The 27,440-nt window shown below is 43.6% G+C and overlaps 2 protein-coding genes and 1 pseudogene across 2 annotated transcripts; all 3 read right to left on the bottom strand.

The window, feature by feature from the left end:
- Positions 1-688: 688 nt before the first annotated feature.
- On the bottom strand, positions 689-2,590 carry APP-BP1 (Nedd8-activating enzyme E1 regulatory subunit APP-BP1). Its single transcript, XM_089552014.1, has one exon. The coding sequence runs from the start codon at positions 2,528-2,530 to the stop codon at positions 920-922; it is 1,611 nt and encodes a 536-aa protein (XP_089408140.1). The 5' UTR covers positions 2,531-2,590; the 3' UTR covers positions 689-919.
- A 3,370-nt stretch (positions 2,591-5,960) lies between these two features.
- LOC149335327 (uncharacterized) lies at positions 5,961-19,735 on the bottom strand. The gene is made up of 3 exons (XM_089552013.1): positions 15,551-19,735; positions 7,879-8,138; positions 5,961-6,926 (listed from the first exon to the last, which is right to left on the bottom strand). The coding sequence occupies exons 1-3, from the start codon at positions 15,744-15,746 to the stop codon at positions 6,675-6,677; spliced, it is 708 nt and encodes a 235-aa protein (XP_089408139.1). The 5' UTR covers positions 15,747-19,735; the 3' UTR covers positions 5,961-6,674.
- A 4,865-nt stretch (positions 19,736-24,600) lies between these two features.
- On the bottom strand, positions 24,601-25,483 carry LOC149335326 (nuclear cap-binding protein subunit 2 pseudogene; annotated as a pseudogene).
- Between the last annotated feature and the right edge of the window lie 1,957 nt (positions 25,484-27,440).

Genomic DNA, 27,440 nt, shown 5'->3' with positions numbered 1-27,440 from the left:
AATTGCAATAAAAAAACTGACCTGGAGAGCACTTTTTTAATCCAACCGTTTCTGGACTGTTTATGAAAATAATGAACTCAAACAGACAATTTCATGTACGAACCACAGTGTGAGCTATTAGTCACCTACATGAGGTGGAAAAAAATCTCAAATTCTACCCCCCTCCCAGGATCCCTAAAAAATAAAAGTCGAAAACAAAGGGCCCTATTTTTAATCCATTGTGACACCTTCCAGCATAATGCACACAAAGGATCCTTGCAGATTATGCATGTTGTTAATTTGTAAGGAGAAAGTAATTTGGAGAAAAAAAACAAATCAAAATGAGATTACAGAGAAGCTGGGGAGAGATAAGATTAAATGCAAAGAATGCCCAAGTACTAAGAAAAGGGAGAATACTAAAACGCATTCTCACAGCCCAAGTGGCAACCGTCACCAAGCCACGAAAAGGAGAACCCCAATCATTCGATAGCTGCCCAACAGATGCACTGACAGCACAACAAATAACATATCATGTACCTCGTCAATAGCAGGACAGTAAAGTCTTCATAGGATTGAATGACATGTTGTGAGAAGACTGTTGTGCACTGTAACGAATGCTTTACAAGAATGTCAGAGCCTAAGGTTTCTACAGAAAGCTCTGGATATCAAGCCCTCTCTCCCTCCAAGAATTACTAAGCATTTATAGCACTTGACAGAACTGAAAGGAAGGTAAGCTTTATTACCTTCAAAAACAAACTCTGCTATGCATCATGTCAACACAAACATGGAGCACAATTTATGGAGCGCAATTTGTGACTGCACCAACCCAGATGAACCTTAGAAAGGCATTGACTGCCCTCACAAACAAACACAGAAAACTTTATAGACCATGACTTATGACTGCACTGAGTGACAAGTACCTTGGAAAGGCCTCGAGGCATTACAAAATAAATGTCTCTGAAGCGGCCGTTATGGCATTGTAAATGAATGTGTTGTTCAGTGGCACATATTGCCCTGTCGCCAATTTGATCACTTCGTGAGCTGCACAGGCACCTACAAATGCTGCCACAGCATGAAGCTCAGCGGCACCGTACCGGCACATTTCATGGACGTAATCGTCTCTGGCAACCGGCCCTGAGCCCCATTCTTGAAGCACTTGGCCCAGTGATGCCTTTAGTTTGCTAATGTCGGTTTCAAGCTGGTCATTAAAGTAGCCCGGGTAACAGTTGTACTGGCTATAGAAGCGGTCAACAGCCCTGAACAAGACGTAGAAGATTATCTCACTGTCTGGAGAGTCCAGGCTCGACAGAATGGTGTGGATTTGGGCCTCCTTGGCATCATACTCTGCTGCCAAGGAGCGACCACGAACCAGGCGCACAGCATGGGCATTCTTACACAGCAGCTTCACGTCAGCTTCCGTAATGAAGTCCTCAGGCTTGCCAATTGTGTTGAGAAGCTGCTGCACTCTACGGTACACCACTTGCACGTCCTTCTCAGCTTCAGCGCGGTATATGTTCAGCAGCTTCACATACCGATCAGTGTCCGAGGTCATGTCGGGAAGTGTTCCTCGTACAGGTAAAGAACCATTCCCTTCGTTCTCAACAAATTCCTTCAAAGCACGCATCATTACCCAGAATGGCTTGCTCTCGGCAGTAATCGTAAGGCAAGCTGCATCTTCAAAGAGCTCCTTCACCTCACGAGGCACCACTGTAGCGTTGAGAGACCTGTTTACTGCTTTCACTGCCTCCTCAAAGTTTTCCTCTGGCTCACTTGCACGGTTTTCTTTCGCCCTCATCTTTTTTTTAATCAACTCTTTCAATGCATCTTTTTCTTGGCTATTCTTGGGAAGAGTCTGCGAACCATTCTGTTGTTGCCACTCATCAAGTGCTTTCAGAAGAATGACCACGTATGGGGTGTGACTGTGCTCTTTGTCTGTGAGTGTTTCCATATTAATGGAGTCGACAAAAGCCCGCAGCGCGGGAAACGGCCTGTCCAGGCGGAGGTCGTCGAGGACGTTGTCCGGGTGCGTCTCCATCACTGGATGCTCGCCGACCTGAAGCCGTATGTAGCCGATAAACCCGTACGAACGACATACAACGAGGGGGACGCCTGCGTCCCACAACGTTGCAGCTAGTGTCAGCAGCGTCTTCTCTTGGAGTGCCGTTGCGATGACAACCGTGAAGTTCGAGAAGTATCCCGGGTTATGCTCGAGCAGGTTCTCCGGCGTCTCATCCACGAAGTCGCCTTGGACGTCAGGATTCAGTTCCATCAAAAGTAGAGTAGCGGCCTGCGCTCGCGACTTTCCGACGCTCGCTAAATTCAAGAAGAAATTGCTGCCCACGTCCTGAGCGTCAACAGTGTTCCCGTCAACAATCGTGAAGGCGCCAACGCCTGGCAATATGACGCTTTTCAGGAGCTCGGTTCCAGTGGCCGTGGCATTGATGAGGCACACGTGAGCGGACTCCAGGGCGGCTTGTCCATGTTCGCCCCACAGCCGTATCTGCCTGTCGTACTTTTTGCTCTTTTCGGACTCCGCCGCTTGAGGTTTCATGACGCCGGTGTAATAAAACTCTAATGAAAACACAACTCGGCAAGCAGTCCGAAGAGTAATCTACGCCCAACTGGATACGGATATGACTGGATACGGATTAGATTTCGATGCGAGCAGTGTTCCCGACTACTGCAGCTTTTTCACTTCAGTAATTTTTACTGTTGTATATTTTCACATAGAACTAAGTTTGAAAACGGCACACAATTACTGAGTCTTTAATTTCCTCATAACCAATTATCCAAATTTTCACACGCATATACTGGCGCACAAACTTAAACTGCTTAAACCACGAAAACAAGTTTCCACTGTATGACTGATAGATTTTAATTTATGTAATATAATTGATACAACTGATTGATAGAATCAGAAACATAAAGACGCCACACACGTCGTTTGAGCTGTAAAAGGTGGAAGTCACAGCAGCAGGACCTCATCCAGTAAGTTCGCCGGGCGGCCAAGGCCAACGTTACTAGAACCTACTCAGTTTCGCAGCTCCCCATACCGCCCAGCGGAGGAGAGTGTCCCAAGCGGCGGTCACGAGAACTAACGGCGCTGCAGTCGAGTCTTGCTCCCTGCCGGGCGCGTCGTCTGCTACACACAGCGCGGAAGCGTGGAGCGGCCGGCTCATATGAGGTTTTGGCGAGCTGCATTCGCGCTCTACATGGCTGCAGTAAAATAATACTTCCATTACGGCAGTTTTTGCTTCGAAGCTGCGTGTTATCTTGGAGAAAACGTTTGTGTGATGCGAAATTAGGCTGTTAATATTGTGAAAAAATTGCAAAAACGATGAAATGACTGTCCGTGGAGTCATCGTTGGGATACCCGCTATTGCATCCCGGTGCAAAGCAGGTCGGCATGAAGAGGCCCGATGTCACAAAATACTAAAACAAAATTCAGGGGCCACTTTGACGATCTAAAGTGCGCGACGCGAAAGCCTTTCCACGCAACTTTGGCCGCATGGCCGTTGGCACACACGAGGCAGCTATGGGGCGACTTGGTTTGGCTAGCCATGACAAATTGGGTCGAGACTAATTAGTCATGACCCATGAATAACTAGTCATGATTGATTAATTACGAACTAGTTATGTCCGGTTAATGACTGGCTAGTCATGACAAACCAGTCATGACTAACCAGTCAACTACTAACGGCTGGTTAATGACTAACTTGTCATGACTGCTTAATAACTAACCAGTCATGACAATTAGTAATTGGTCATGGTTAGTCATGATTAATCCGTCATGACTAACCATGACTAATGGCTAACCATTACTGGTTAATTACCAACTAGTCATGACTAACCATTAATGACTAATTGGGTCATGACTTGACCTATGACTTACTAGTCATGATTGGTTATTGACTAATTAGTCATGATTGCTAATTGACTAAATAGTCATGTCTGGTTAATGACTAGCTAATCATGACTAACCAGCGATGACAAACCAGTCATGACTAACTAGTCATAACTAGTCATGACTGGTTAATGACTAACTAGTCATGATTGCTTAATGACTAACCAGTCATGACTGGTTTGTCATCGCTGGTTAGTCATGACTAGCTAGTCATTAACCAGACATGACTAGTTAGTCAATAAGCAATCATGACTAGTTAGTCAATAACCAATCGTGACTAGTAAGTCATGGGTCAAGTCATGACCCAAATAGTCATTAATTGTTAGTCATGACTAGTTAGTAATTAACCAGTCATGGCTAGACATGACTGGTTAGTCATGGTTAGTCATGACAGAATAATCATGACTAACCATGACCAATTACTAATTCTCATGACTGGTTAGTTATTAAGCAGTCATGACAAGTTAGTCATTAACCAACCATTAGTAGTTGACTGGTTAGTCATGACTAGTCATGACTCGCCAGTCATTAACCGGACATGACTAGTTCGTAATTAATCAATCATGACTAGTTATAACCAGTCATAACTGGTCGACTGCTTAATGACTAACCAGTCATGACCAATGCGTCATTAGTCATGGTTAGTCATGGCTAACCAGTCATGACTAATGACTAACCAGTCAAGATCAGTAATGACTGGTTAATGAATAACTAGTCAATCATGACTAACAGGTCATGAGTGATTAATGACTGACCAGCCATGACTGGATAGTTAGTCATTAACCAATCATGACTAACTAGTCATGAGTTAATGGCTAGTTTAAATGCCAAATGAGTAAGTGACTTCAAATGCCAAAGGCCCTGGTTCGATTCTCAGCCTCGAGTTTTTTTTAAGTAGTGACGCCGAAACGAGGACACATCTGCCGACACGGCTGCTAACGACAGTATGAGGCATTAAAGGCTTTCGCCTTAAAATTAACCGAGAAGCAGACGACACGTACAAAACGGCTGTCGCGAGCGCTCTCTTTAAAAAGGGCGCAACAGGGCCAGCGAGCCGCACCGAGCGGCGACGAGGGAGCAAGACTCGATCGCAGCGCCACTAGTTCGCGCGACCGCCACTTGGGACAGCTCTCCGGGCAGAGCTGTGAAACTGAGTTTGTTCTAGTAACGTTGGCCAAGGCCAATGGAGTCCTGGAATGAGGAGGCCACCTACCAAGTTCAAGTGATGCCCTACCATAGATCTGGTCCTAATAAAGCATCTTCTCTACCTCTCTAGAATCCACCCTCGCAGTGCTTATAGTATGATAGTGCTCGCAAAATCAGGATTTCTCGCAAGAAAGTGCCAACAAAAGCAAGACGTGTGATGTACAGTGCGAGCAGCGAGCAGCTGGGGGTCTACAACTTGACAGCGGTGCGGAGCGTCCGTTCTACAGCAAGCAAGTTGCGAATGCAGGCGTCAAGTTGAAGACTCCAGTGTCAGTTGCAGCTGCTCACACTGTACATCAGACGTGCTGCTTTTATTGACACTTTTACTAGCAAGCAGTGCAAAATTAGGAGCACCTGTGCTTACCTCTTGGCTTTTTTGAAAACGTCCAGCTGAAAACAGACCAGCTGAAACTGGAAAACATGCAGGAACACAGCATTTTTACTGCAACAAAGTCATACGTAGTGCAAGCCACATTTTATGATGTGGCACCGAACATTACCTGCTGCTGGTGCACAGTACTTTTGATTAGCCAGGAATGTTACATGTTGCATAGCGCAAGTTATCGACAAGGAGTTTCAGATAATGTCAGATCACCGAGAATGACATTAGGTGATCTTGTGTTGAGCAGCTATGTCAACTTGCCTCTGTAAAATGTGCATTAGTCAAACAAAAAAATTCAGAATAAAGATAGAGGCATGCACATCCATTTACCCATGTGCAGCATAATGCTAGCACCCTCCTCCACTGCAGGAAGCTATTTAAATAAATTACACAAAACATGCCCACAAAGCATCAGTAAAAACTGTTGTGTCAAGAACCCTCGGTAGCAAGCATACTGCGCTAGCAGAAAGGCAAAGCACGAAATACATCTGACAGTAACAACACATGGTTTATTTAATACACACAAAAGCGAAAGCAGGTATGCCAAAGCTACTAACGAGCTCAGCGGCAACAACTGGCAGCAGTGGTCACCTATATGAATCATGTCCTTTAAAATCTTAAAAAGAGAACTGACACAATTTCATCTAAATAGGCAAAATAAAGATACTGTATGACTGACAAAAATTAGCACTCGTCTGACACTTGACGGGCAGTTCCATTTTTTTTTTTTTCCAGAAAGTTAAAGAAAACACGTTAGCCGGTCATTCTATACGAATAAACACAATATAATAAAGCCTAGCAGCTTTGCCAAAACTGTTGCACTGCCAAAAAAGCACAAAAAAAAACAGACAGTTAAAAACAAAAAAGCTAGCAATTCCAGCTTATGGCACTCATTCTCATTCAAAGTTCTACAAGTAGAAATATATACAAGTAGAAAAGTTCACAGTGACACCATCACTGTGTAGTAAGTCCCAATCATAGTGGCAATGAAACTAAACAAAGCATGCTTCTGTGATTGGACTGTGTTGGCTATTGGTCGGAATAGTACGTCAGTACACAAATAGAGCATTGAAACACAGCAGTGACCCAGCTGTTTCCGCTTTCACACGACTGAGCCGCAACTGCAGGCCATGTGCTTGAACAACCGATTGCTCAGAGTCCGAGGCTGCTCCTTCATGCAAAGCAGACCCACAGTGGTGCCACCTATTGGCTGGCACTGGTGTGTTTCTTCACGTGCCTCTCCAGCAGGTGTGCCCTGGTGAACCTCGCGGGGCACAGATGGCATTCATACCACACTCGGGACTCTGAGTGAAGCTCGCTGCGCAACCAGAGGTGTCGTGCCCCAAAGGGTTCACCGCACAAAGAACACGTAGTCAGCGGGTCATCGTGCTCATCTATCCTGGCACTGTCCTCAGCTTGGTCTGCCATGCTGTAAGCCCACTCATCTTGAGTTGCCTGCAAAGAGGAGTAAGTGTAAAATGTAAGGTGTGAAGAAATCTCATCTGGTCAAGTACTTGTAAGCTCATTGCAACAAATAAGTAAGTTAAACAAGTAAGTTTATTCCACCAAACTGTTGACAGCAGTAACGACCACGTGCCACCTCGCTGTTTTTGTCTACAAGCACCGAGACCAGTTATCTCGCAAGATTATGGAAATGTTCCAAATCGCAAAATCGGGACATCAGTGCATTAGTAATCCTTCTTTCATACTACATGAGAAAGAGTTCGCGTATCTTTACCGGCATGTCACCGAAAAGTTGTGTTACGCCTGGTTGATGCCTGAGAATGCGCAGCAAGTGCTTTTTTCTTTCTTTGATGCCTTTTCTCTCAATAAATGTTCAGTTGTGAATCAGCACTTGTGGTGTATTGTACTTCTATGTACTACGTGTTCTTCTGCACTGTTCACTACATGAAGCTTTATCAGCTAGCTCCACAGATATATAAAATATAGTATATAGCCAATATTCGTTATTTAATGTGTATTGCTAACACAACTGCCAACTTTCAACATTGAAAGTAAAAAAAAAAAGTTTTCTCAACTACAACAAATTTGCTAGGCATGTCTAGTTACAAGAAGCTCCCATAGATGGCACCAGCTTGCCCAGCGACAGGGTGAAGGTACTGCGGAGAGAGCAACGTGCTAGGTGGATAGGTACACTGTCCTGCAGCCTAACTATTTGATGGAATGACACAGTTATGGTCGCTCCACACCTGTAGCCTTCCTTTCCCAGCAAACCAAAAACCTCTCAGAGAGACGTCTCTGAGAGGTTTTTGGTTTGCTGGGAAAGGAAGGCTACAGGTGTGTCTAGCTAGACGTCTCTGAGAGGTTTTTGGTTTGCTGGGTTTGTTGCCGAGAAAAGCTGACGCCAAGTACAGGACAAACAGAGGTCAGGAAGGCAGTGACCTACCTCTGGCGCTACCTCTGGATCTTCGGGACACACTGCATCAAGTGATGAGTGCTCAAGCTTTATGGGCGGGTGTTTAGAAACCCCAGTGTCCCTTGCTCTAAAAGCATAAGCATGGTCTTCAGTTGCCGACACAGGTCCTTCACTACCAAAGCTGTCATCACTGCTGTTTCCAGTATCACCACACCCAGGGGAAGGGAGGGAGGAAGGGACGGAATTTGCCATCACTGGAGACTTTGTAGCAACAGCGGCAGCAGGCACCTCTGCAAGACCGACCAGCAAAACAAACGTTGAGAAGCCTTTTTTTTTTTGGCACTGAAGCAAGACAGTACACAGTCCAAATTAATGCTCAGGAGCAAAATCTCAACAGATTCATGTAAACATGAAGCTCATGATTTGACAGAAGTCTGTCAACCACTGCCTACCAGCCACCCACTGTTGTTTCGAATATTGCTATCATCCCGGATATATGTGATTTACATATATAGATCTGCATAAATACATTTTTCATTGCTCAGGCACCTCCTCAGCGCTCTTTTAAGACCGACGTTCTCAGAAAGCTAAAGAGGCTATAAGCCCAACACAAAATAAAATCTGGGTCTATTGCCAACCTGTTAAAGCTATCAATTCAGCAGATTTTTAAAAACCAAAGCTTGGTCAAGAGATAAAATAGTACAAGCATGAAGTATGTTCCTATGACGACTCACCGGATACTTTTCTGCACTATGAGTGGCGACGATTTTGAAGTCAGTTAGTACATGGGCTCAGCCTTGTAAATTTTAAGAAAGACAACACTGAGAGCATGCAAAATGAAATACTTTGTTGCTTGCAACAACTTTTCTGGAAGAGTTACATTTGAATAATAGAATGCAAATAGATAAAGCATGAACACAATGGAAATAAAGCAATCATAGAACAAGCTTACAAACTCGAAGAAAAGAGGACAGTATCATGATGACTTGCACCACAAATGCGTAGCTAAAAGAAACATGACTTTAGAAGGCAAAGCAAAAAAACAAAAAAAAACACAGTACATGTTCTGACACCTCTGGCACGACCGTGCTCAACATATTAGCACATAGTTTTTCTCTGAAATGGTTTGGTTTGGTTTATTGGGGTTTAACGTCCCAAAGCGACTCAGGCTATGAGGAACGCCGTAGTGAAGGGCTCTGGAAATGCCGACCACCTGGGGTTCTTTAACGTGCACTGACATTGCACAATACACGGGCCTCTAGAATTTAGTCTTCACCGAAATTCAGCCGCCGCGGCCGGGATCGAACCCGCGTCTTTCGGGCCAGCAGCCGAGCGCCGTAACCACTGAGCAACCGCGGCAGGCTTTTTCTCTGAAATGTTCAGCAATTTAGTCAGGATGACTTTGCCATGATTTTGCCTTGGGAAGGTGGGAATGTGATGCAGCATGTGATTTACTGCACTGTATAATGTGTAAACAACAGAGCTTTATACAGGAATTAATAGATAGATAGTACAGTGCAACACAGTTGCTGCAACTAGCACATCAATACCACCCATTTTCACTTCACTGAATGAAACGGGAGGCCGCACACTAATGCTTAATGAACAGACCATGCTTGGGTAAATCCATATTTATCGCTATCATCAGCCTTGTCCTGTGCCAGCCGTGCCCCCTCAATTCCAGCAAGAGTCTCTAATCTTATCTCCACACTTGACTCTCTACCATACCAGGCTCTTTATCTTGGAAATCCACTCGTTACCCTAAGAGATCATTGGGTATCTGCAATACACATTACATGCCCCACCCAAATCCACTTCCTTCCATTTCCACTAAGGCATTGTTAACATGATGATGTTCTCTAATCCATGCTCCTCTCTTCCCATCTCTTAATGCCGCCCCAATCATTTTACTCTTCGTACCTCGCTGCATAGTCCAAAATTTATTTTCAAGCCTTTCCATTATCTTCCATGTTCATAGCTCCACAGGTCAGTACTGATAAGACTCAGCTTTTACGCATGTTAATTTTGCAAGATATTGGTAGGTTACAATTTATGGCCCGAGAGTGCTGGCCAAATGTGCATTAACCTATATCTCATTCACCTCACAACTTCTCACAGTCCAGACCTGTGGTCACTGCCTGGCTTGGGCAGACTTGCCCCCTTTCTACTTCCAAAATGTCATTACCTATCGCAAACTGTTGTTTCCTTCCCACACTGCTGACTATTATTTTTTTTCTTCACTTCTTAAGCTTGCCATTCTACTAACTGATGTTTAGGACCCTGGTCACTCAGTGCGATTCTTCCCACGAATTACATGGCAGTATGATATCATCAAGACATCCGAGGTTATGAAGGTCTTGTCCATTAACTCGAACACCTAGCTCTTCCCAGACTGACCCTCTGACTATCCCTTATAAGAATACAGTGAATAGCAGAGGAGAGATTGTTTCCATGCTAGACACTCTTCCTGAGCAGCAATTTATCACTTCTCCTGTGAAGGAATGTGGTGGTTGATCCTTCAGTTGGGCACATGTCACAATGGACGTCAAAGACACTCAGTACATACAGCAGGTGACTCGGTACACAAAAATATGTACAACTGACAGGTGAAAAGGAGCGAGAGTGATTCATACATGAAGCAATATACATGAACAAACGTCCAATACTTAAGAAAATGTGTTTGCTCTACAACTAAATGCGAAAAGTAGCAATGACAAAAGCAATGAGGTTCCAGTCAAACACCTCTCGTCAGCAGTATTTTTTGAAACATGTGCAAGTCTATGATATGATCATGGAGAATCTTTATATCCTGATGTAAAACAGCACAACAGACTAAATGGTCTTCACTATGCACAAAGATCCCGACATAAAAACAAGCCAACAACATTATAATAATAAAACAAAACAAAGATGACCACACGGCACACTTCAGAAACAGACTTGCCAGTTGTGACTACTAAATAAAGCAGATGCTCAGGTAGTCTACACACCTTCGAAACATTTTCCACAAAGCAAACAAGACACACAGTAGCATTATCTGCCGCAGACTAGTTTTTATTATTTCAGAGATTAATGACACAAATCAAAATTTGCCTCACCACACTGTTGAGACCAGATGCATATATATGAAACTTGGGCATAGTGATTCTAATAAAACACCTGCATTCAAGATCATGCCAGCAGAAGGGGTGTTTACAGTCAGCATCGGTCATATTTGACCAGACACACAGTCCTGCAACAGTCTCTTCACAATTAGTTCTCTGTTTGCAACGGGCCCACACCCAATTAGCCAAATGGTATGTAACCAATGGGTCCCTCCCAGTCTGCAAACAGCATGACACCAGAGGGGCAACAGCTCTCCAAGGAATGAATGATCACAGAGTTGAATGACTACACGAGGTATCACTGAAATGTATAGTTATAGTCCCTCAAACCAAAACACCACATTTGCTTCTGCACAAATGTAGTCAGGGTAGTGAAGAATTTTCAGCACTTGGCACAATACAACAATACAACAGCAATGCTCACATGATGGAACACCACAGCTGCTGATACTGTAGCCACACACTACAACAGCATCACACCAAAATAACAAAGAGTGAAAGAAAGGCGGCACAGATTGGTGCAGACATGGTAGAAGTGAGATAAAATAGCACAGTTATTTCTACTGCAACTAGTCATATACAGACAAACAAGCATATCAGACAGCATGATTATGAGCGTTTTTGTTTTCTAAGCATACAGAACCCACACTTCTTCAACTCTCTAAGCTGTGGCCTGGAACAAAGATTTTCAAAAACTTCACTTTTAGCCCCTCTGTCAGCCTGAAAGATTTCAGCTGAACACAAAAAATATATCAACCACAAATGGATGCACTTTTATTGACGTTAAAAGGGACACTGACGAAAACCCCCATCCAGATTTTGCTCTTATTGGTTTGCTCTTCATGGCTATAATGATATTTGTTCAACGCCAAAAAGATGCATTTGTTGCCCAGAAAAATAGATTTAAAAACAAAACTTTCTTTTCCCACTATTAAAACTAAACTCATGGCACTGATAACAAAAAGGACTACATAATCACTATTTGGAAGTGAATAGCCGAATAGCCTAGCCTCAGAGATCCACAACTGAAAACAGTATAGACTTCAAAGTTTGCTTGTGAAAACGGCGGGTGACAACGATATTTCAAATCAAATCAAATAAAAGATTTATTTTGCACTCCATACAAAGAAACGCAGCGCACAGGAACAAAAAGCTTGTCAGAAGAGAGCCTGACAGGGCCCCTGCGCCCTTACAAATTGCTGGCGTACAGTGCAACAAAAAGCATCGTAAAAGCAAAAAGCTTTTGGCCTTTCCTAGCTCATAGAAGCACCGCTTTCAGTGACAGTAACTTCTTAGTCATTAGAACGTGCTAAACTATCAATACAGGCCAACTTCAGATTGTCCTCAATGTGTCTTTAATTTGTTCACACACTTAGGAATGAAGTCAGGGGGACTAAAGAATTGAACAATGCACTAAAAACTTTTCCCTTAGCAGTCGAATTACTGGCTCTCTGAAAACTACAGCCTCTGTCACACAGCCCTGTTGTGAACAGTGCTCACTGCTGACTGACCCTGCATGGCACGCCTGAAAGCAGCATTCCAACATCACTTTCGAGGTGGAGTTCCGAGGCCCAACACATTCATAACACTGATTGAATGGCACTCTGTATTTAATAGAATGAGCAAGCAGAAATGTGCCTGATGTTGCCAAACATAACATTTAATGCTGCAAGATATCAGTCCTCAGTGTTATGTATCATACAGAGGTAAAAACATAGCCAAAGGTTATTTCTTCAGAATATAAATTTCTGATTTACGACCAATTATGCCGTACAGTGGAGCCCACTTATAATGGCCGCAGATATAACAAATGCTCAGTTATTATGAACGAGTGTGGTACTACCGTCAAAAAATGCATTCGGGCAATGCCAATTGGTCTCGTGAACAATGAACTACCTTGACCGTGCCACTTGGTCAAGGTCAGCCCTCGTGACGCCGCTGAGGACAGAACATGACGACCCCCCCCCCAAAAAAAGCAATAGAAAGGCAACATTGAAGCAGTAAGGAACTGCCTGCCAGGCGCATCCCGATGGCCTACAAGGTCTATCATTGCATGCGTGTTCTTGCACGGAGTACAGTACTTGCATGGAATACAGCACATTCAGCACTTGACAGTAAGTGGCATGATCTACCATGACCCAACTCAAATGGTACACTGAAAGAGAACTGCCATCATCACAGAGATGTACTACTATCAGTGGTTTCACGTCAGCTAGCCACCAGTGGCAGTGGTGTTCCGCATCCATTCCTGCGGTCAGCAGTCCGAAGAAACAGACAACACCAGGCCACATTATCACTATCTGTTGTTCACATGGAAGCTCTGGTGGGTAGTCATGTGGTGCTTGTGCACAAACGTCTTGCCACACGTGCTACACCTGTACTGCCTGACGCCTGCACAAAGAACCACCGACAGATGTTAGCATATTTGAAAAGAAAAACCACAGAGAGGAAATCTACCAAGGGCATACAGGTGAATCAGCACTAAAGACAGGTCTAACTAAATAACTCTTTGCGCACTGATCATATAGGTATTAATTTTTACTCTCGAAGAAGTTCTTCTGCAATCAGCAGATAATTACCCTTTCGCTCTGTTTCCATTTGTCTGCAACTACACTTTAACAAATGCCTTTACGAGCTCTTAAAATTTTACCTCCTGGTACTTTAGGCATGTTGCATGCATGCTACATATGAAACTTTAGAATTCCCAGTTTACATTTCCTGTACAAGAGCAGTGAAAAGCTTATTGAGCATAGTATTGGCTTAAAATTTTAATTTTATCATAGTTTTTGCGCACAGGCTGGAATACACACATGCAGCTCAACTCTGCATGTACAAAGTACAGACTGCGCCAATAAGACTAAAAAAATGTGCCCAACGCAACAAAATTAAGTTTCTTCACAAATGTTGTGTTGCAAGAACTTCTGATGGCAGGTGCAAATGTGTGTGCATTTATTTTTAAACATCTTTTTTTTTCCTCTTCTGTTTGTCTGGCCTGTCACACTGTTTCAGAAGGCAAAGCCTACACAAGTATTGTGTCCTTATATTGTTCAAGTTTTGTAATCTGACCTCCACGCCTTTAAAATTTTTGAAGATATTAAATGATACAGCTGCCCATTAGTGTGGTCCATCAGGCCCACTGTAGTGAGGACTCTGGATTGACTTGGACAGCCTGAGGTTTTTCAACGAGCACCAAAAGCTCGGTACAAAGGTGTTTCCTCGTCTTACCTCCACTGATATGCAGCCACCACAGCTGCAATAAAACCTATGACTTCACACGAAGCATTACAGGGCTACAGCTATAGAGCCATAATGGCAGCTGGTCCACATGTGTGAGTTCCCATAGTAAATTTATATAATAATTTCAGTTTCAAAATGTTCTTTAATTAAACATCTATGCTTACCATAACCTCTGCAGTGGTGAAAGATAATCAGATCGGAATATAATTTGTGAACTGCAATGAACTGCAATGAAAGGCCATGAGCACCTTCAAGATCTTTGCAATAACTAATATTTAATGCTTTAAACATGTTTACCAAGCAGTACAATTTGTGAGAGAAGCCAACAGCCACAGAAACCAAGGGACATGAGGGATTTTTAAATAATTAATTTATTTTGTGCTGTTGTTCGATTAAGAATATTACTGAATATGTTACCGCTTAAAGCTAATTGATTAGAAAAGCAGAAGAAAAAACAACCACATGCCGCCGGTGGGATCCGAACCCACGACCTTCAGTACAATTTGTAGTTCTACTTAAATGTCAGTTATTCCACTCACTCGGTTGTCCAATATCAAAGGTGATGGCATTTGACGTAAGAGGATTTCAGCTCACAACAACAAAAATGCTACTAAGTTTATCCCTAGGCAACATATGTTTGGTTTTAAGCAAAATTTTTGTGCTTAGAGTAGGCTGAATTGCTCAGAATAAGTTGCGATAAAAAAAACTCCGCAGCCTATTATATTATTATTTATGGTCTGGGATGTTCCTATTGACACATTACATTTTCTCCACACGTCACTGTGAAAACATAAAGGTGTTATTCCCTGTCCCCCCCAAAAAACAATCCAGCAATCCACAACAATTATAGCAGAGCATGCAGATCAACGAAGGAAACACAACACATGTGCGCACAAGTTTAGCATTAGCCAAGGGAGCACTTCACTAGGATGCAAATTGAGAGTTCCCTATTTCACTGAACTGAACAGTGCATGCTGAAGAAAAGTGAGCAATGAAGAAGAGAAGGAGACAGGGTGCAAACCATGAAGGAAAGAAAATATTTAGGACAGGCTTAACATCACACTTTTTGAAGCCAGACATGAGGGCTTCCCTTCGCTAGTTGGCCACCATCTCAGCCTGCTTGCACATGCGCGGCAAACAATCTCTCATCACGCCAGGCCGCCAATAACTGACAGGCATGTTGATGATGCAGACAACGCCGCTGTTCCCAATGCTGCTATTGGCTGAGCCATCGGCCAAAGACTCCTAGCAGTCCTTGTGAAAACACGTGACTTCGGGCACACTTTTTGTGATGCAGCTCGGATAGTGAGAGCTTCTAAGCTTTCCTTCCTCCATGGCGCAAATGGAGCAGCACGACTCACCAGTGTGCATCTGCTCATGCCTCTGCCGGTAGCTGCGGTAGGCGAACACCCGGGAGCAAAACCGGCATGTAAGGTCTGTGACGCAGCTACGCCGCTGTCTCAGCTGCTCCTCATGCTGTTGATGCTGCTGCTGATACTGCTCCTGTTGAAGCTGCTGATGAGCAGTAGCACCTGCAGGGGACAATGAATCCGTCATTGAGCAAAAAAGCAAATTTAGTTTTGAGCCGTTTATCTCATTGGGTAAGTGTTAATCGTTTCAGAATTATATCAAATAAATTGAAGGCGGTTGTATATGTCCCGAGAGGAAAGCAGCTATCGGGAAGTATCGTCATACATGTGGGAACCGAACCTATTGAAGGTACATGGTATTGATGGAGGCTAGTCGGTTATCCGTAACATTTCTAACATCACACAAGACACAAAGTATGACACAAAATACAAAGCACTGATTTCCAGATGAAATTATTCAAAAAATGACAACTTATGATAGCGAGACATGTCTGATTACGCAGAAAAATCCTGTACAAGAATAGCATGCGCTGCAATAAATTTGCCAGAACAGCCATTCTGCTTTTCTCAAAGCAACAGAAACACAGCTAATGCATTTATCACGAAGGCCAGGTATCTGCACTGCCCCTCAATCTTCCTCGCAATCTCGTTAAGATTCTGGCTGTTTGTTGTGTCACACTGTCTGTGTTGACACTGCAGAAACACCATTCTAATCTTGCTAATGGAGACAGACAATATAATAAAGAAGCAGCAACTTCAGAGAAAAATATTTCTAAGCCCCTTCAATGGTAGTGTACTGGGACTGGTCATACAAGTATCATCAACAAAGCTCGCAGAAACATCAGTAGCACAGCATAAAAAGTACCCGGTTTGAGTTTGAAGCAAACACAAACACTCATGCTTTCAACAGACATTCTCTTACAACACAGCATGCAGCATGATGCCATGCCATTATTTCATTTGTAAACCTGAGAAACAGCGTTACAGTATACCAGTATATCCTAAGAGTAATACAGTAGCATTATCATGGGCTTAAAGTATTTAGCTTCATATACCTGTTATCAAGCAACTGCAAAATTAATTGGTGCCAAATAAAACAAGCAACGAACAGTCTGCAAAAACTACAAATACTTTGAATTTTCCCAGGGCAGTAAACAAAGGGCAGTATGAGCTATACTGAACATTGAATGATACCTGCTCTTGCCCTCTCCCATTTCTTTCATTGCCAAAGACATATCAGAGTTGTCATTATGTATATATATCTTCTTGTAAGTAACCTGCCAACTGCAAAAAGAAAAAGGGGACTCAAATAAAGAAACCTAACAAATACAACACCAACTACTGCAGTGGAACACAAGCTAGCTTTTCAAGTGTAAACTGGTAACGATGACCCAGTAAACTATGGCAAAGGTTAGGCAATCAGGGCCTCCCTGTGTGAACACAACAAAACAGGATGCCAGTAGCTGTTAAGAGTTACAAGAAGTGTAGTTTAACCACAGTTTTTTAACTGAAACAGGGAAATTTCATTCCTTTTTCCTTTATGCTGCAGAAGAAAAAAACAGGATTAGAAGAAACGATGAAGATATGTTGCTCGGGAATGAACCGACACCCTCCACATGTGATGTCCTGCGAGATTAACTTCAGCAATGGCTACACACTTCTATTATGCAAAGATATCCACACTTATAAATCCCTCCACACAAACAGCTACACACATGAATGTCTGTTTCGAGGATATATGTATGTGTATGAGTACACAACATAGGCTCAACAGTGCTAACAAATACCACTCCTGGCTATGGTGGCAAATGTGAAGCATCCTGAAGAAAACCACCAAATAAAATATAATAATATATAAATCTACAGACAAAAAAATAAAGTTGCAGTGTATCTTCTGGATGAAATGCGCAGCAGGTATGCCATTGATGACATGATGTGTGCAACTGCTGTGACATATACCAGCCCTTTGAATGCCTCTACTCCGGACAAAAATATAAACAGGTGTAAGCGCAACCATTAAAGGCGCATCTGCCTTAAAACAAAAACACAAACATCTCTGACAAAACTTAAAGAGCCCTGTTTTGATAATATCAAACCAACTTGTTCAAGTGTGCACTTTGATCACAAACATCTCCGTTGATTAAAAAACAATGCACTGCTCTTGCGCTTCTCTTGGGTCTGATGACAGATGACCACTTGTTGATTCAGAGAGACGGTTGTCACAAATGTCGCTGCAAAACAGGCATCAATGACTGCACCATATGTCCTGAACTTGAAGAGTGCAGCTGTTGATAAAATGTCTGAGCAGAAATAGCACTAGGCAAGCCGTTGGGTTTCCCCCAGCAACTTGGAGCAAAGGATTAAAAGCTCCGTGATCCAAACAGTCAGGCCCGGAGGGAAAAAAAAAAAGAGGCAACGGTCATAAAGAAGATGGAAGCATGACACCAGGCACAGCAGTTGCAAGGAAAACATTTTCCCTTCTAAAGAAAATCAGCACAATGCCCTCACAATATCAAAATAAATAAATACAGCTTCCTGGGAGAGCCTGCCATCAGTATATCACAAACTACCAGTGAAGTAAAGCTTGCACTACATTGCTCTAAGTAGTGACACACATATGCTCTTGGTAATGGCTGCTTCAAGCCAGCACTAGCACACTTGAGCAGGTGTTAACTTGACCCACAAGAGCAATGATGAAGAACTTGAAGCACTGAACTGAAAACTAACACCTGTAAATGCAGTTCGCCAACACTGGCCCACTAGAGTTTTGAATCCGCACCCATATTCTACGGGTGCTTTCATACACGCTGTCTTTGTATTGCTGTGCCATTTTCAAGAAAAGCAATTCCATCACACAAGCACTAAATGGTTCAAATATTCTCAGGTTAATCATCCCAGTCCTTGCTTTTTTTAGAGCTCATTAATAAGGAACAGTGGCAGAATGCTTCCCAGTTATTAGGATGCATAGGCTCAAATGAAACAACAGTTGCGAGCAAGTGACTTCAAGGTAGAAGCATTACAACATTCCCCCCAATTCTAATTACCATGCTCAGTATCAAATTCCTATTGCTAACTCGTCCTCCATTCTGATGCCCCATTCTTCATTACTGATGACCTGAAACACTTTTTAACAAACACCTTTAAGATATACGAATCCTCTCAGGAATGACAAAAGCACAAAATACCAAAAGGTCGCTGAAGAAGTGTGCACACATACACAAAGCATCAGTGTGCACCCGTGTTTCTTTTCTGATCTTATGATTTTTGAAATTGCACAAAGGTTTTCGTCATGAACTGCTTTTCAGCTAGCCTAGATTTTTAATGCCAAGATAAATGACAAAACAACCTCTAACAAATAAACCTTTCTTATCAAGTAATGTTCATGCTTGTAATGTTCATGTTTGCAAGCATTTGAAAAAGCATGATCAAGTACCTTTACAAGGAATTGCAAAATTACTACAATGTCTGCCATGCATTTTCTTTCTATTTCACGAGCATGCCATGAGGCATAGGTTTAGAAATGAAGATGGCAACAAAGGACAAAGTTGGAAGGAATGTAAATGAGTTTCACCAAGAACCAGCAAAGTGAACCTTAACAATGACTGTCTACTGTCCACTTATGATAGTCACTTGTGGAGGATTCACTGCAGGCATTTCTGTAGACAAGCACATCTTGCCATCCAATAACTACATCGAATACAAATGGCCACTAGAAACAAAACACAACATGAAAGCTGCTTCAAACTGCTTGCTAAGTGCCCCGAAATCCCCCCCACATACGTGTGTAAAATGTGCAAATTTGCAAGCGCATAACGCATCTTAGATCTCTCTGAATGCACTTCTTGGCACACGGTGTCTTTGCTTACTATGGATTTCATGCCCAGAAGCCATTTTCAGAGTGGGAATAAAACAGAAGTATGTTGCTGTGGTGAAAATTGGTTGAGAAATTCTCTAGGCATTCTCCAAAGGCATCCAACAACAAACTGCACTAATTGGTTCTAGCAGAGGTCATAGAGTTACAATGCCATACAGCATTATACCTATAAAACTTAAAAAAGAAAAATGCGGCAAGAGTGCAACAAAGGGTATGAGTACTCATCCAGCATCTGTCAAACCATCACGGACAGATGCTAGAGTGCAAGGCACTCGCAAAGAAAGAAAACCAGTTATCGTTGTTGAAAGCATCATCAGCAAGGAAGGCCAAAGCTAATAAAAATAACTTTTCTTGTGCAAGGGGTGCCACAGCAGTATGCACGCTCCGTATTCTCCATGTGCAAGTGTTATATGTGAAGCTATGTTATCTTCTCACTCTGTCACAGTAGCTCTCTGATTAAACACGACATTCTTGTCACTTTGAGGGTAGCCACCAAATGGCCGCGTTATGTTTGTGCACGGTAATTTCATTTGCAGAGACAACCTCATATGGATGCAAACTACTCAGAGCTGTCGCTCAAAGTTGATAGGACATCTTCCCATTGAGCTTGACCACTGACCCGATCAAAACACTGCCCAGCATTGCTATTATTATGTATATTTGATTCGGCTGCACTTGCTTCACCAGTTGTAGGAATGCAGCACTTTTGCATTCGTTTAGCCAAAGCAGCATGCACCTGCTGCGCATCCCATATTTATTTGCAAAAGTACCTGCACAGCTGCGCAAGTTCTTGACTGGCTTCCACCCTAAGAAGTAGAACAGCTGTAGCGCAGCAAGATGGCGTCCATGCATAAGAACGTGAAGATATGGCAGCAGTCTTAATGAAATGGTAGCAGTTCTTTCTTGTAACGAGGAGGTGACTAGCCGTTAGTAGAGTCAGAAGCGTAAGCCTGAACGGTTAAGTCGAGCCCCGCGGGTAGCATTTCAACGCATATTCGGAATTCATGTGTGTGTAACACGTGCAAGGACTTTTTTTCTCACGAAAACGACAATTTCCTGGGGCTGATTGACTGCAACACTTCATCGCGATTTGTTTAAAAAAAATTTCACGCGGTCCGGGATGTTGGCGGCCGTTGACGCAGGCGCCAAGCAGCTGATTGCAGTTTGGTGGCGACGCCAAAACGAGCTGAAGATCAGGCCTGCACTCGCACACTTCCGTCACAGCTGCGGCACTGTACGGAACTAGAGAAGCGAGTGCAACCAAATCAAATTGACTTAATGCACCTATTGTTCGATTGTTCCTCTCGAAAGTGCCGGCGACGCCACTTGGGAAATTACACTGCAAAAGAAAAGACGTACAAATGAGTCATTGCGTTCCATATCACAGTACGCATCCAGCGTCCCCCATTTCCCACTGACACAGGCGCGTTGCGCGGTACATCGGAAAAGTGCAAACACTTGCCGTACATACTGTATATCAACATTAAACTCGTTTATTTCTCCTCACGTTTCAAAATATGTTATAGCAGGAAAAGTTGCAAAACCGCTTGGCTTCTTCAAAAAAATATAGCTGCCTTCGCTCGCTCGGCAGCGTTACAATTTTGTCGATTGCACCACGCGAACCTTCAGCGCACGTTCCCTGTTAGCTAACAAAATATATACATATATATATTCCTGCGCTTCCGTGGATGCAAACAACCACCAACCACTTCGGCCGCATGTTTTGACAAGAAGGATACGACAGGACGCGTCAGGCGAAATCACAGGACGAAACAGGCGTTTTCCATGAGGACTCCAGCCGCGCACGTCTTTCTGAAGCAGCAACCTAACGTTCAGTAGCTCCTTTCATTAAATCGCCGAAGAAAGCTTCTACAAAATTCCATAAAAACCAAAGCCCGCTTTTGTCGCGCAGACTGAACTCCGCGGCAAAAAGACAGCCTCCGCGACTTATTTCGACGGGAGCTGCGACACGTACGTTATTTTGAGATGGTGTCACCTAAAAGAACGAAAACAAAAAGTTAAAAATAAATTGTGGAAGGGAGTGGAGGGAGAGACGCGCGAAATATCGCTTTTTTAATTTCGAAAAAGCAAAACGCAGCGACCCGTGTATTTGCATTAGTAATACCGGGCGCAGCTAAAATTCTTATCTTCATTCTTAAAATGCTTATCTGCAGTAGGCGGGCGCGCAGGCGCTGCTTTCGCGAAGTAGTTTTCATGGTTTTCTTTCTGACTTTGATGAGAAATAAATGTCAGTCACGTGTGAACGGAATACTTGTTCACCCGAAGTGTCTGTGAAATGCTCTGCATACACGATATTCTGATGAAAGCGAGGACGCGCAATACATCAGTAAATGGGAGATTGCTGAAGTGCTCAGTACCGAGTGTTGTACCAAGTTTTTATAATACAAGCATCGACCAATAATGAATGAAATGTCTCGCAGCTGCTTGACCCTTCTTTTATGACATCTGTCAAGGGCCTGTCGAAGATCGGGCTCCTTTCTGGGTCATTTAAAGTCTTACATTTGCTTAATTTTATTAGCTGCTGCTTTGTAAATGTTGTAGACACCATACATATGTTGCCTAATTTTGCAGGTCGTTGATGAACTAGGTATGTACGTGCTGTAGGTACATGTTTGAACATTCTGTGAAGGATCAGGTAAGCACTGAGGCACTGAAAACATTTTGTTCTGATCTTTGGCAGATCTGATGTAACAATATCTGCCCGACACTTTTCCGCCTTTTAATTGCTCGCAAGGCTTTCCTTACCTATAAGGTAAAATTCCTTTTGATACCAAATTTTTAAAGATAGCTCCCTGGCTGGCTTCGCTATTGTACAATCCAGTGGTGAATTCTTCATTACTTGACTTAACTGCTAATGACATTGCTGTCTTTATTTTACTGCATGCTATACCGTTTTTCTTCCAATCCTAGTTTGTCCTTTATCTACCTTCAGTGTTGTTCTGTGCTCTAGTGGCTCTCTAATCTTCTCCATATGTTCTATGCCTTGCTTACCCGTTGCTCTGTTACAATTTGGCAGTTCCGAGAGCTCGACCTTTCCTCTCGGGTTGGATACTTTCACATTTGCCTCTCGTGGCTTTTCATTTTCACATAACACATTAAACTGCTTTGTTGCATGCTGTTTAGAATTTCAAAAATTGCTCAATCTGCATCAAAGGACCTATTAACCCAATTATATGATGCACAAACTTGCGCATAACATACGGGTTGTACACAGAGGTCTCTGTCATTTACTGGTGTAAAAGGGCATGGTTTTAAATGATGAAATATGCCTATTCATCTTCTTAAACCACAAATGCACACCGATACAATCAGTCTAGGTAACTGATAGTAAATGAATATTTTTCAGTGCAAATATCTAGGCGCTTTTCATTGGGGATCTTACTGGGAATCAACAGGTTGGACACATTTTCTCTAGTGTGAGCAGCGTGTTCCAGTTAAAAAAAAACTTAACTTTCATAAAGCACTGCAGGAAATATGAGCTCAGTGCTAGAGAATGCCTGCATATGGTATGAATCCTAAAGTCACTAACTTTTTTACCCTGCCTTTTAACACTAAATTTGACACACAGAATAAAAGGTGCTGTCAGTAACGTTAAGAATTATCCATTGCAAAAAAGTATGCAGCCTGGTTATGTGTAAAAGGTGACAAACTTTGAGCATAAATGCTTTTCATTAACCATAAGTGCAAATGCGAGTCATTAGTGGAAGACAAGCCTGCCTTTCGAAGAACACGAGCGCTTCTGGAAAGAGTTCAAAACAATGCCACAGGATCTATCAGCAGATTATAACGTTACCAAAAACATACATTCATAACAACACAATATAGGGTGGCCATCGGTGTGAAAAACCAGTGATGCTGTACTTGAGAAAGACAGCATAAATAAAGATTCCTACACCTCATCTACTCATTTTGTTTCATGTAAACAGTACCACGCATCTAAATGTGTACCAATGCTTCTAAAACTGGCATTTGGTACGTGAAGTTCAGTATCTCGAAGATGCATTTGGGCCTAGAGGGACAATAGCGAAGGGCTCCTTATTACTTTCGAACATAATAGAAGAGTTTCGCAGCACGAACAAGACGGGGACTAAGATAGTAGGCATTATTGTGTTCCGTGTCCATTGAAATGCATTCACCACGGCTGTGATTCAATCCGGAGGCGCTGAGCTCAGCAACTGATTGCTGCTTAAGTTACTGAGCTATTGTGGTGTCTTTTTTCTGCACTCCATCAGTGAATGGGATGATTTGCAGGAGAACATATTAGAACCTAAAATTAACATTGTGATATTAACAACAGTTTGAACATTGTTTTACGCTGAAAGGGTTTGTCTTGTGTACTATTGCACTCAATATGACTTGCAACACGTCTGAAGAGATCTAGTTGAGGTTTCTGCCTCACAGTAAATCAGCACGCACTCACACCCAACTTGCACAAACAATGTTTACTATGCTCTATGCACCAACAGTTAACTATATCCAATTCTAGCACCACTCGGCCCGCACTGCTTCAAGAATTAATATTCTACCATACCTTGTGCATTGCGGCTCACAATGAGTGTGACAGTATGTCATTCTTTTAAGCATAAGACGCACGTCCTTGAAGTAAAAACATTCCGTTGTGTGTGTGCGGTCAACGTTCTGTATACTCATGAATTCCTCTCTGTGACCGGGCCTCACATGTAGGCATTCCAGGTATTCCCAAACAAATCAACAAAATACTACCTATGGATCTTTGCAAAGTAATGTGAGCTGAGCATGAGTTCTCAACCACTGATGGCATATCATAGTTAAGTGATACTCCAAGAACAGTACGCTGTTGAGCCAAAGGGCCCTTGAGGTATCGGAACAGATGGTGTCTATAGACACTTCTGCAGTACTATTATAATACACTGAGCTACCATCTATCTACAAGTGAAAACCAGCATCATTCTACGCGCAACCCGTATGTTATCCGCTGGTTTTCTTTACACGTGAACAAAAGTCACCAAGGCATGCGAAAAGCAACCTAGGCACATAGCTGTCATGTCTAACAACTAGCTCCCCAGTTGTCTATCACAATTTATAATACGTAAGCACTACTTTCACCGCCACGAGCGTGGCCTCCAGCCATCTGCTAACAACCGAGCTAACGAATGACGCGTCCGTCCTGGAGAAAACTGTGTCTTTATTTAATAAATGAAAAATGACATCAGTCAAAGCAAGCAGTGAAGGCACTTCCTTTGAGTGCGTAGAGCACGGCGAGCCAGTGACCAGTTTCTCATGATACGGATGAAAGTCCTCAGCGGAGAGTTCGCACAACTCCAAAAGCGCCACTGGCAGTTCCACAACCCCACCTAGCAAACACATCAACTGAGCTGATAGCTGTTCGCATGAAAACGCAGTCACTTCATCGTCCAGTGGTGGAGGACGCCGCAGGCGGGGCCATGCGTTGGGCCATCAACTTGCCGTAACCTCCGCGCCCGCTGTCATAGTCGGTCCTGTACTCGTCACGCACCTGCCCGCCGGTCTTTCCTCGGCCGTACTGGCGCCCCTCAACGAAGCCGGCATCCCAGTCAGTACGAATGATGCGGTCGTCCAACTTGGTACCGTTGATGTAGCGTATGGCGTTCTCGCCGTCCTCACGCGTGTAGTACTCGACGAAGCAAAAGCCGCACGGAGTCTTGTGGAAACGGTCGAGGCCCATGATAACCTTCTTGACGTCACCGCACTTTGAGAAGAGTTCGTAGATCTGTTCTTCAGTTGTGTAGAACGACATGTTGCCGATGTAGAGCGTGGAACTAGTACGAAGCAAGCGTTCTTGCTCCGCTCGGCTTCCCCTGAAATGCTGGTCCCGATAGGCGCTCAGGTCCGCCGACATTGTTGCAGCTTTTAGAGCAATGTGTCCTGATCAGAGGAGACAAGCTGAAAATTCACTCGTCATAAACACTGCAGTCACAGAACACAACGCAGGTGAGCTTATTACACGCCGCAAAGCACGGTACGGCTACACGGTCGGCACGACGTCGACGACCACAAGCGCAGAGCTTCTTTTCATTGGCTAGTGCATTGCAGATGCTAGCGCCACTTAAGCCTTCAGTATAGTCCTTGCGGTACGAAGCAGGCATTTTGTCGTCATGGCAACCGAGGCGTTGAAAATGGCGCTGCAGAGAGGCGCTTTTGGGCGGCTTTGGGTACTTTGGGTTGATGATGAAAACTTTATTTGTAACAAGGGAGCTTTGGACACGTCGGTCCTTGGGCCCCCACACGGCCCCACTGCACTCAAATGTTCATGTCCCGGAGGCTCATGACGGTGGCAGCCCGGCATGTGGCGATGGTTTGCTTGGCCAGGTCCTCGGAGCGCAGTAGGGTTGCTTCTCTTCGCGTACGAGCGTTTGTGGCGTGTTTATGACTTGTAGACTCGATTAATTTGTTTGTGGCGTTGCTCGCAGCGGAAACTTTCGAGCGATTGTAATCGCGGAGAGCGTTTCCTTTAGCATGCCTTTTTGCACAGAGTTCAGTTAGATCCGGTGGTGCAGCCCCCAGATGCAATCTTCCACATCTGACGGTCGACCTGTGGGTAGTCCGCATCGGAGCAAGTGCTTTTGCTGGAGGCCGTGCAGTGACGGGTAGATGTTCACCTCGCAGACAGCAGTCGAGCGGGGCAGAATGGGGCCGAGTCGCCGAAAGGGCGTGGAGCAGCTTCATGTTGTTCGGACGCAGTGGTAGCTGAGCGCTGCAGCACAAGTAGGGTGTGCATTTCGGGCACATTTCGTCAACAAAAACACCCCTTTAAGCAGGCTGCATTCTGCTCTGACATGTTGTACGGAACGACATTACTGTTGCGTCTGTCGAGCACTGACAGCGTGTAAAACTAGGCGCATATGGGCAGAACGTGCGTCGCAATTGTGTTGTCCACTTGGGCTTTCCACTTGGTTCCATTTGTGTCTTAGGAACCAATTGGTTCCAATTAGAACGTCCCTACTGGAGCTTCCAGTTGACTCCAGTACATGCCAACTGGATCCAATCGGAAACCCCAAATGGATCCTACGTTTTTTTTTTTTTTTTCGCCTGTACTGTGTGCGTGTATCCTAAACATAAAAGGTGTTAGGGTAGAAAGTTCCTGCAGCGTTCCTAATAACTTGACTTTCTTCAAAAGGTCAGGATGGGAGGCTGATGTTTTGTGATATTTAGCCATGTTAACAGGATTTCGTGGATCCTGACAGTTTGTCGACAGCAGTTACTCAGGCGTGTGTGCTATTTGTGCCCAAATTGTTGAATCCTCAGTGTGTGCTGTATTTACAAATACTGCAGCTTGAGTTATCTGATTGATAAATGCACATGTCTTCATGAATGGTCATCATCGTTCAGGCCGTGGTGTTTGTTTCACTTACGAAATTCAGTGGGCACAGCACATCAGAGGCAAAGTAAATCTTTATGATCATGTAGTCAAAATTCAGCTGGTTTGGGGCATGAAATCAGTTCAAGTTATACAATGTTTAAACTGAAGGCTGCGCGCTGCACTCAAATCTGAAGCGAATTAATATTTTTCAATTTAAAAGGAAACAAGACTGCATTCAGGCTAGCCTCGCATGCCACATCTTGCATCACCTCAAATGGCAACAAAGATTGCTATTGCTGTGAACAGTCAAACTCTGGAGCTGGCACTATACAAGTGACACTGCAGTACAGTTATGCATGCACTGTAAAAAATGATGAGCATTATTCTGCCAAAACAGCCGTGCATCCAGTTAAAGTTAAATTCTTCCACTTTCACTACAGTTGGTTTAAATTCTCATGTACTGTTGCCGTCTGTTAGCTGCCGTGGTGGCTCAGTGGTTATGGTGCTCAGCTGCTGACTCAAAGACGTGGGTGCGATCCTGGCTGCAGCGGTTGATTTCGATGAAGGCAAAATGCTAGAGACCCATGTACTGTGCAATGTCAGGGCATGTTAAAGAACCCCAGGTGGGCAAAATTATGTGGAGCCCTTCACTACGGCGTCCCTCACAG

Source organism: Amblyomma mixtum, chromosome 7 (genome assembly GCF_055824585.1).
Source record: "Amblyomma mixtum isolate Tamu chromosome 7, ASM5582458v1, whole genome shotgun sequence".
NCBI classification, from domain to species: domain Eukaryota; kingdom Metazoa; phylum Arthropoda; class Arachnida; order Ixodida; family Ixodidae; genus Amblyomma; species Amblyomma mixtum.
The sequence above is the reverse complement of the archived record's forward strand: the minus strand, read 5'-3'. Positions and strand labels throughout refer to the sequence as shown.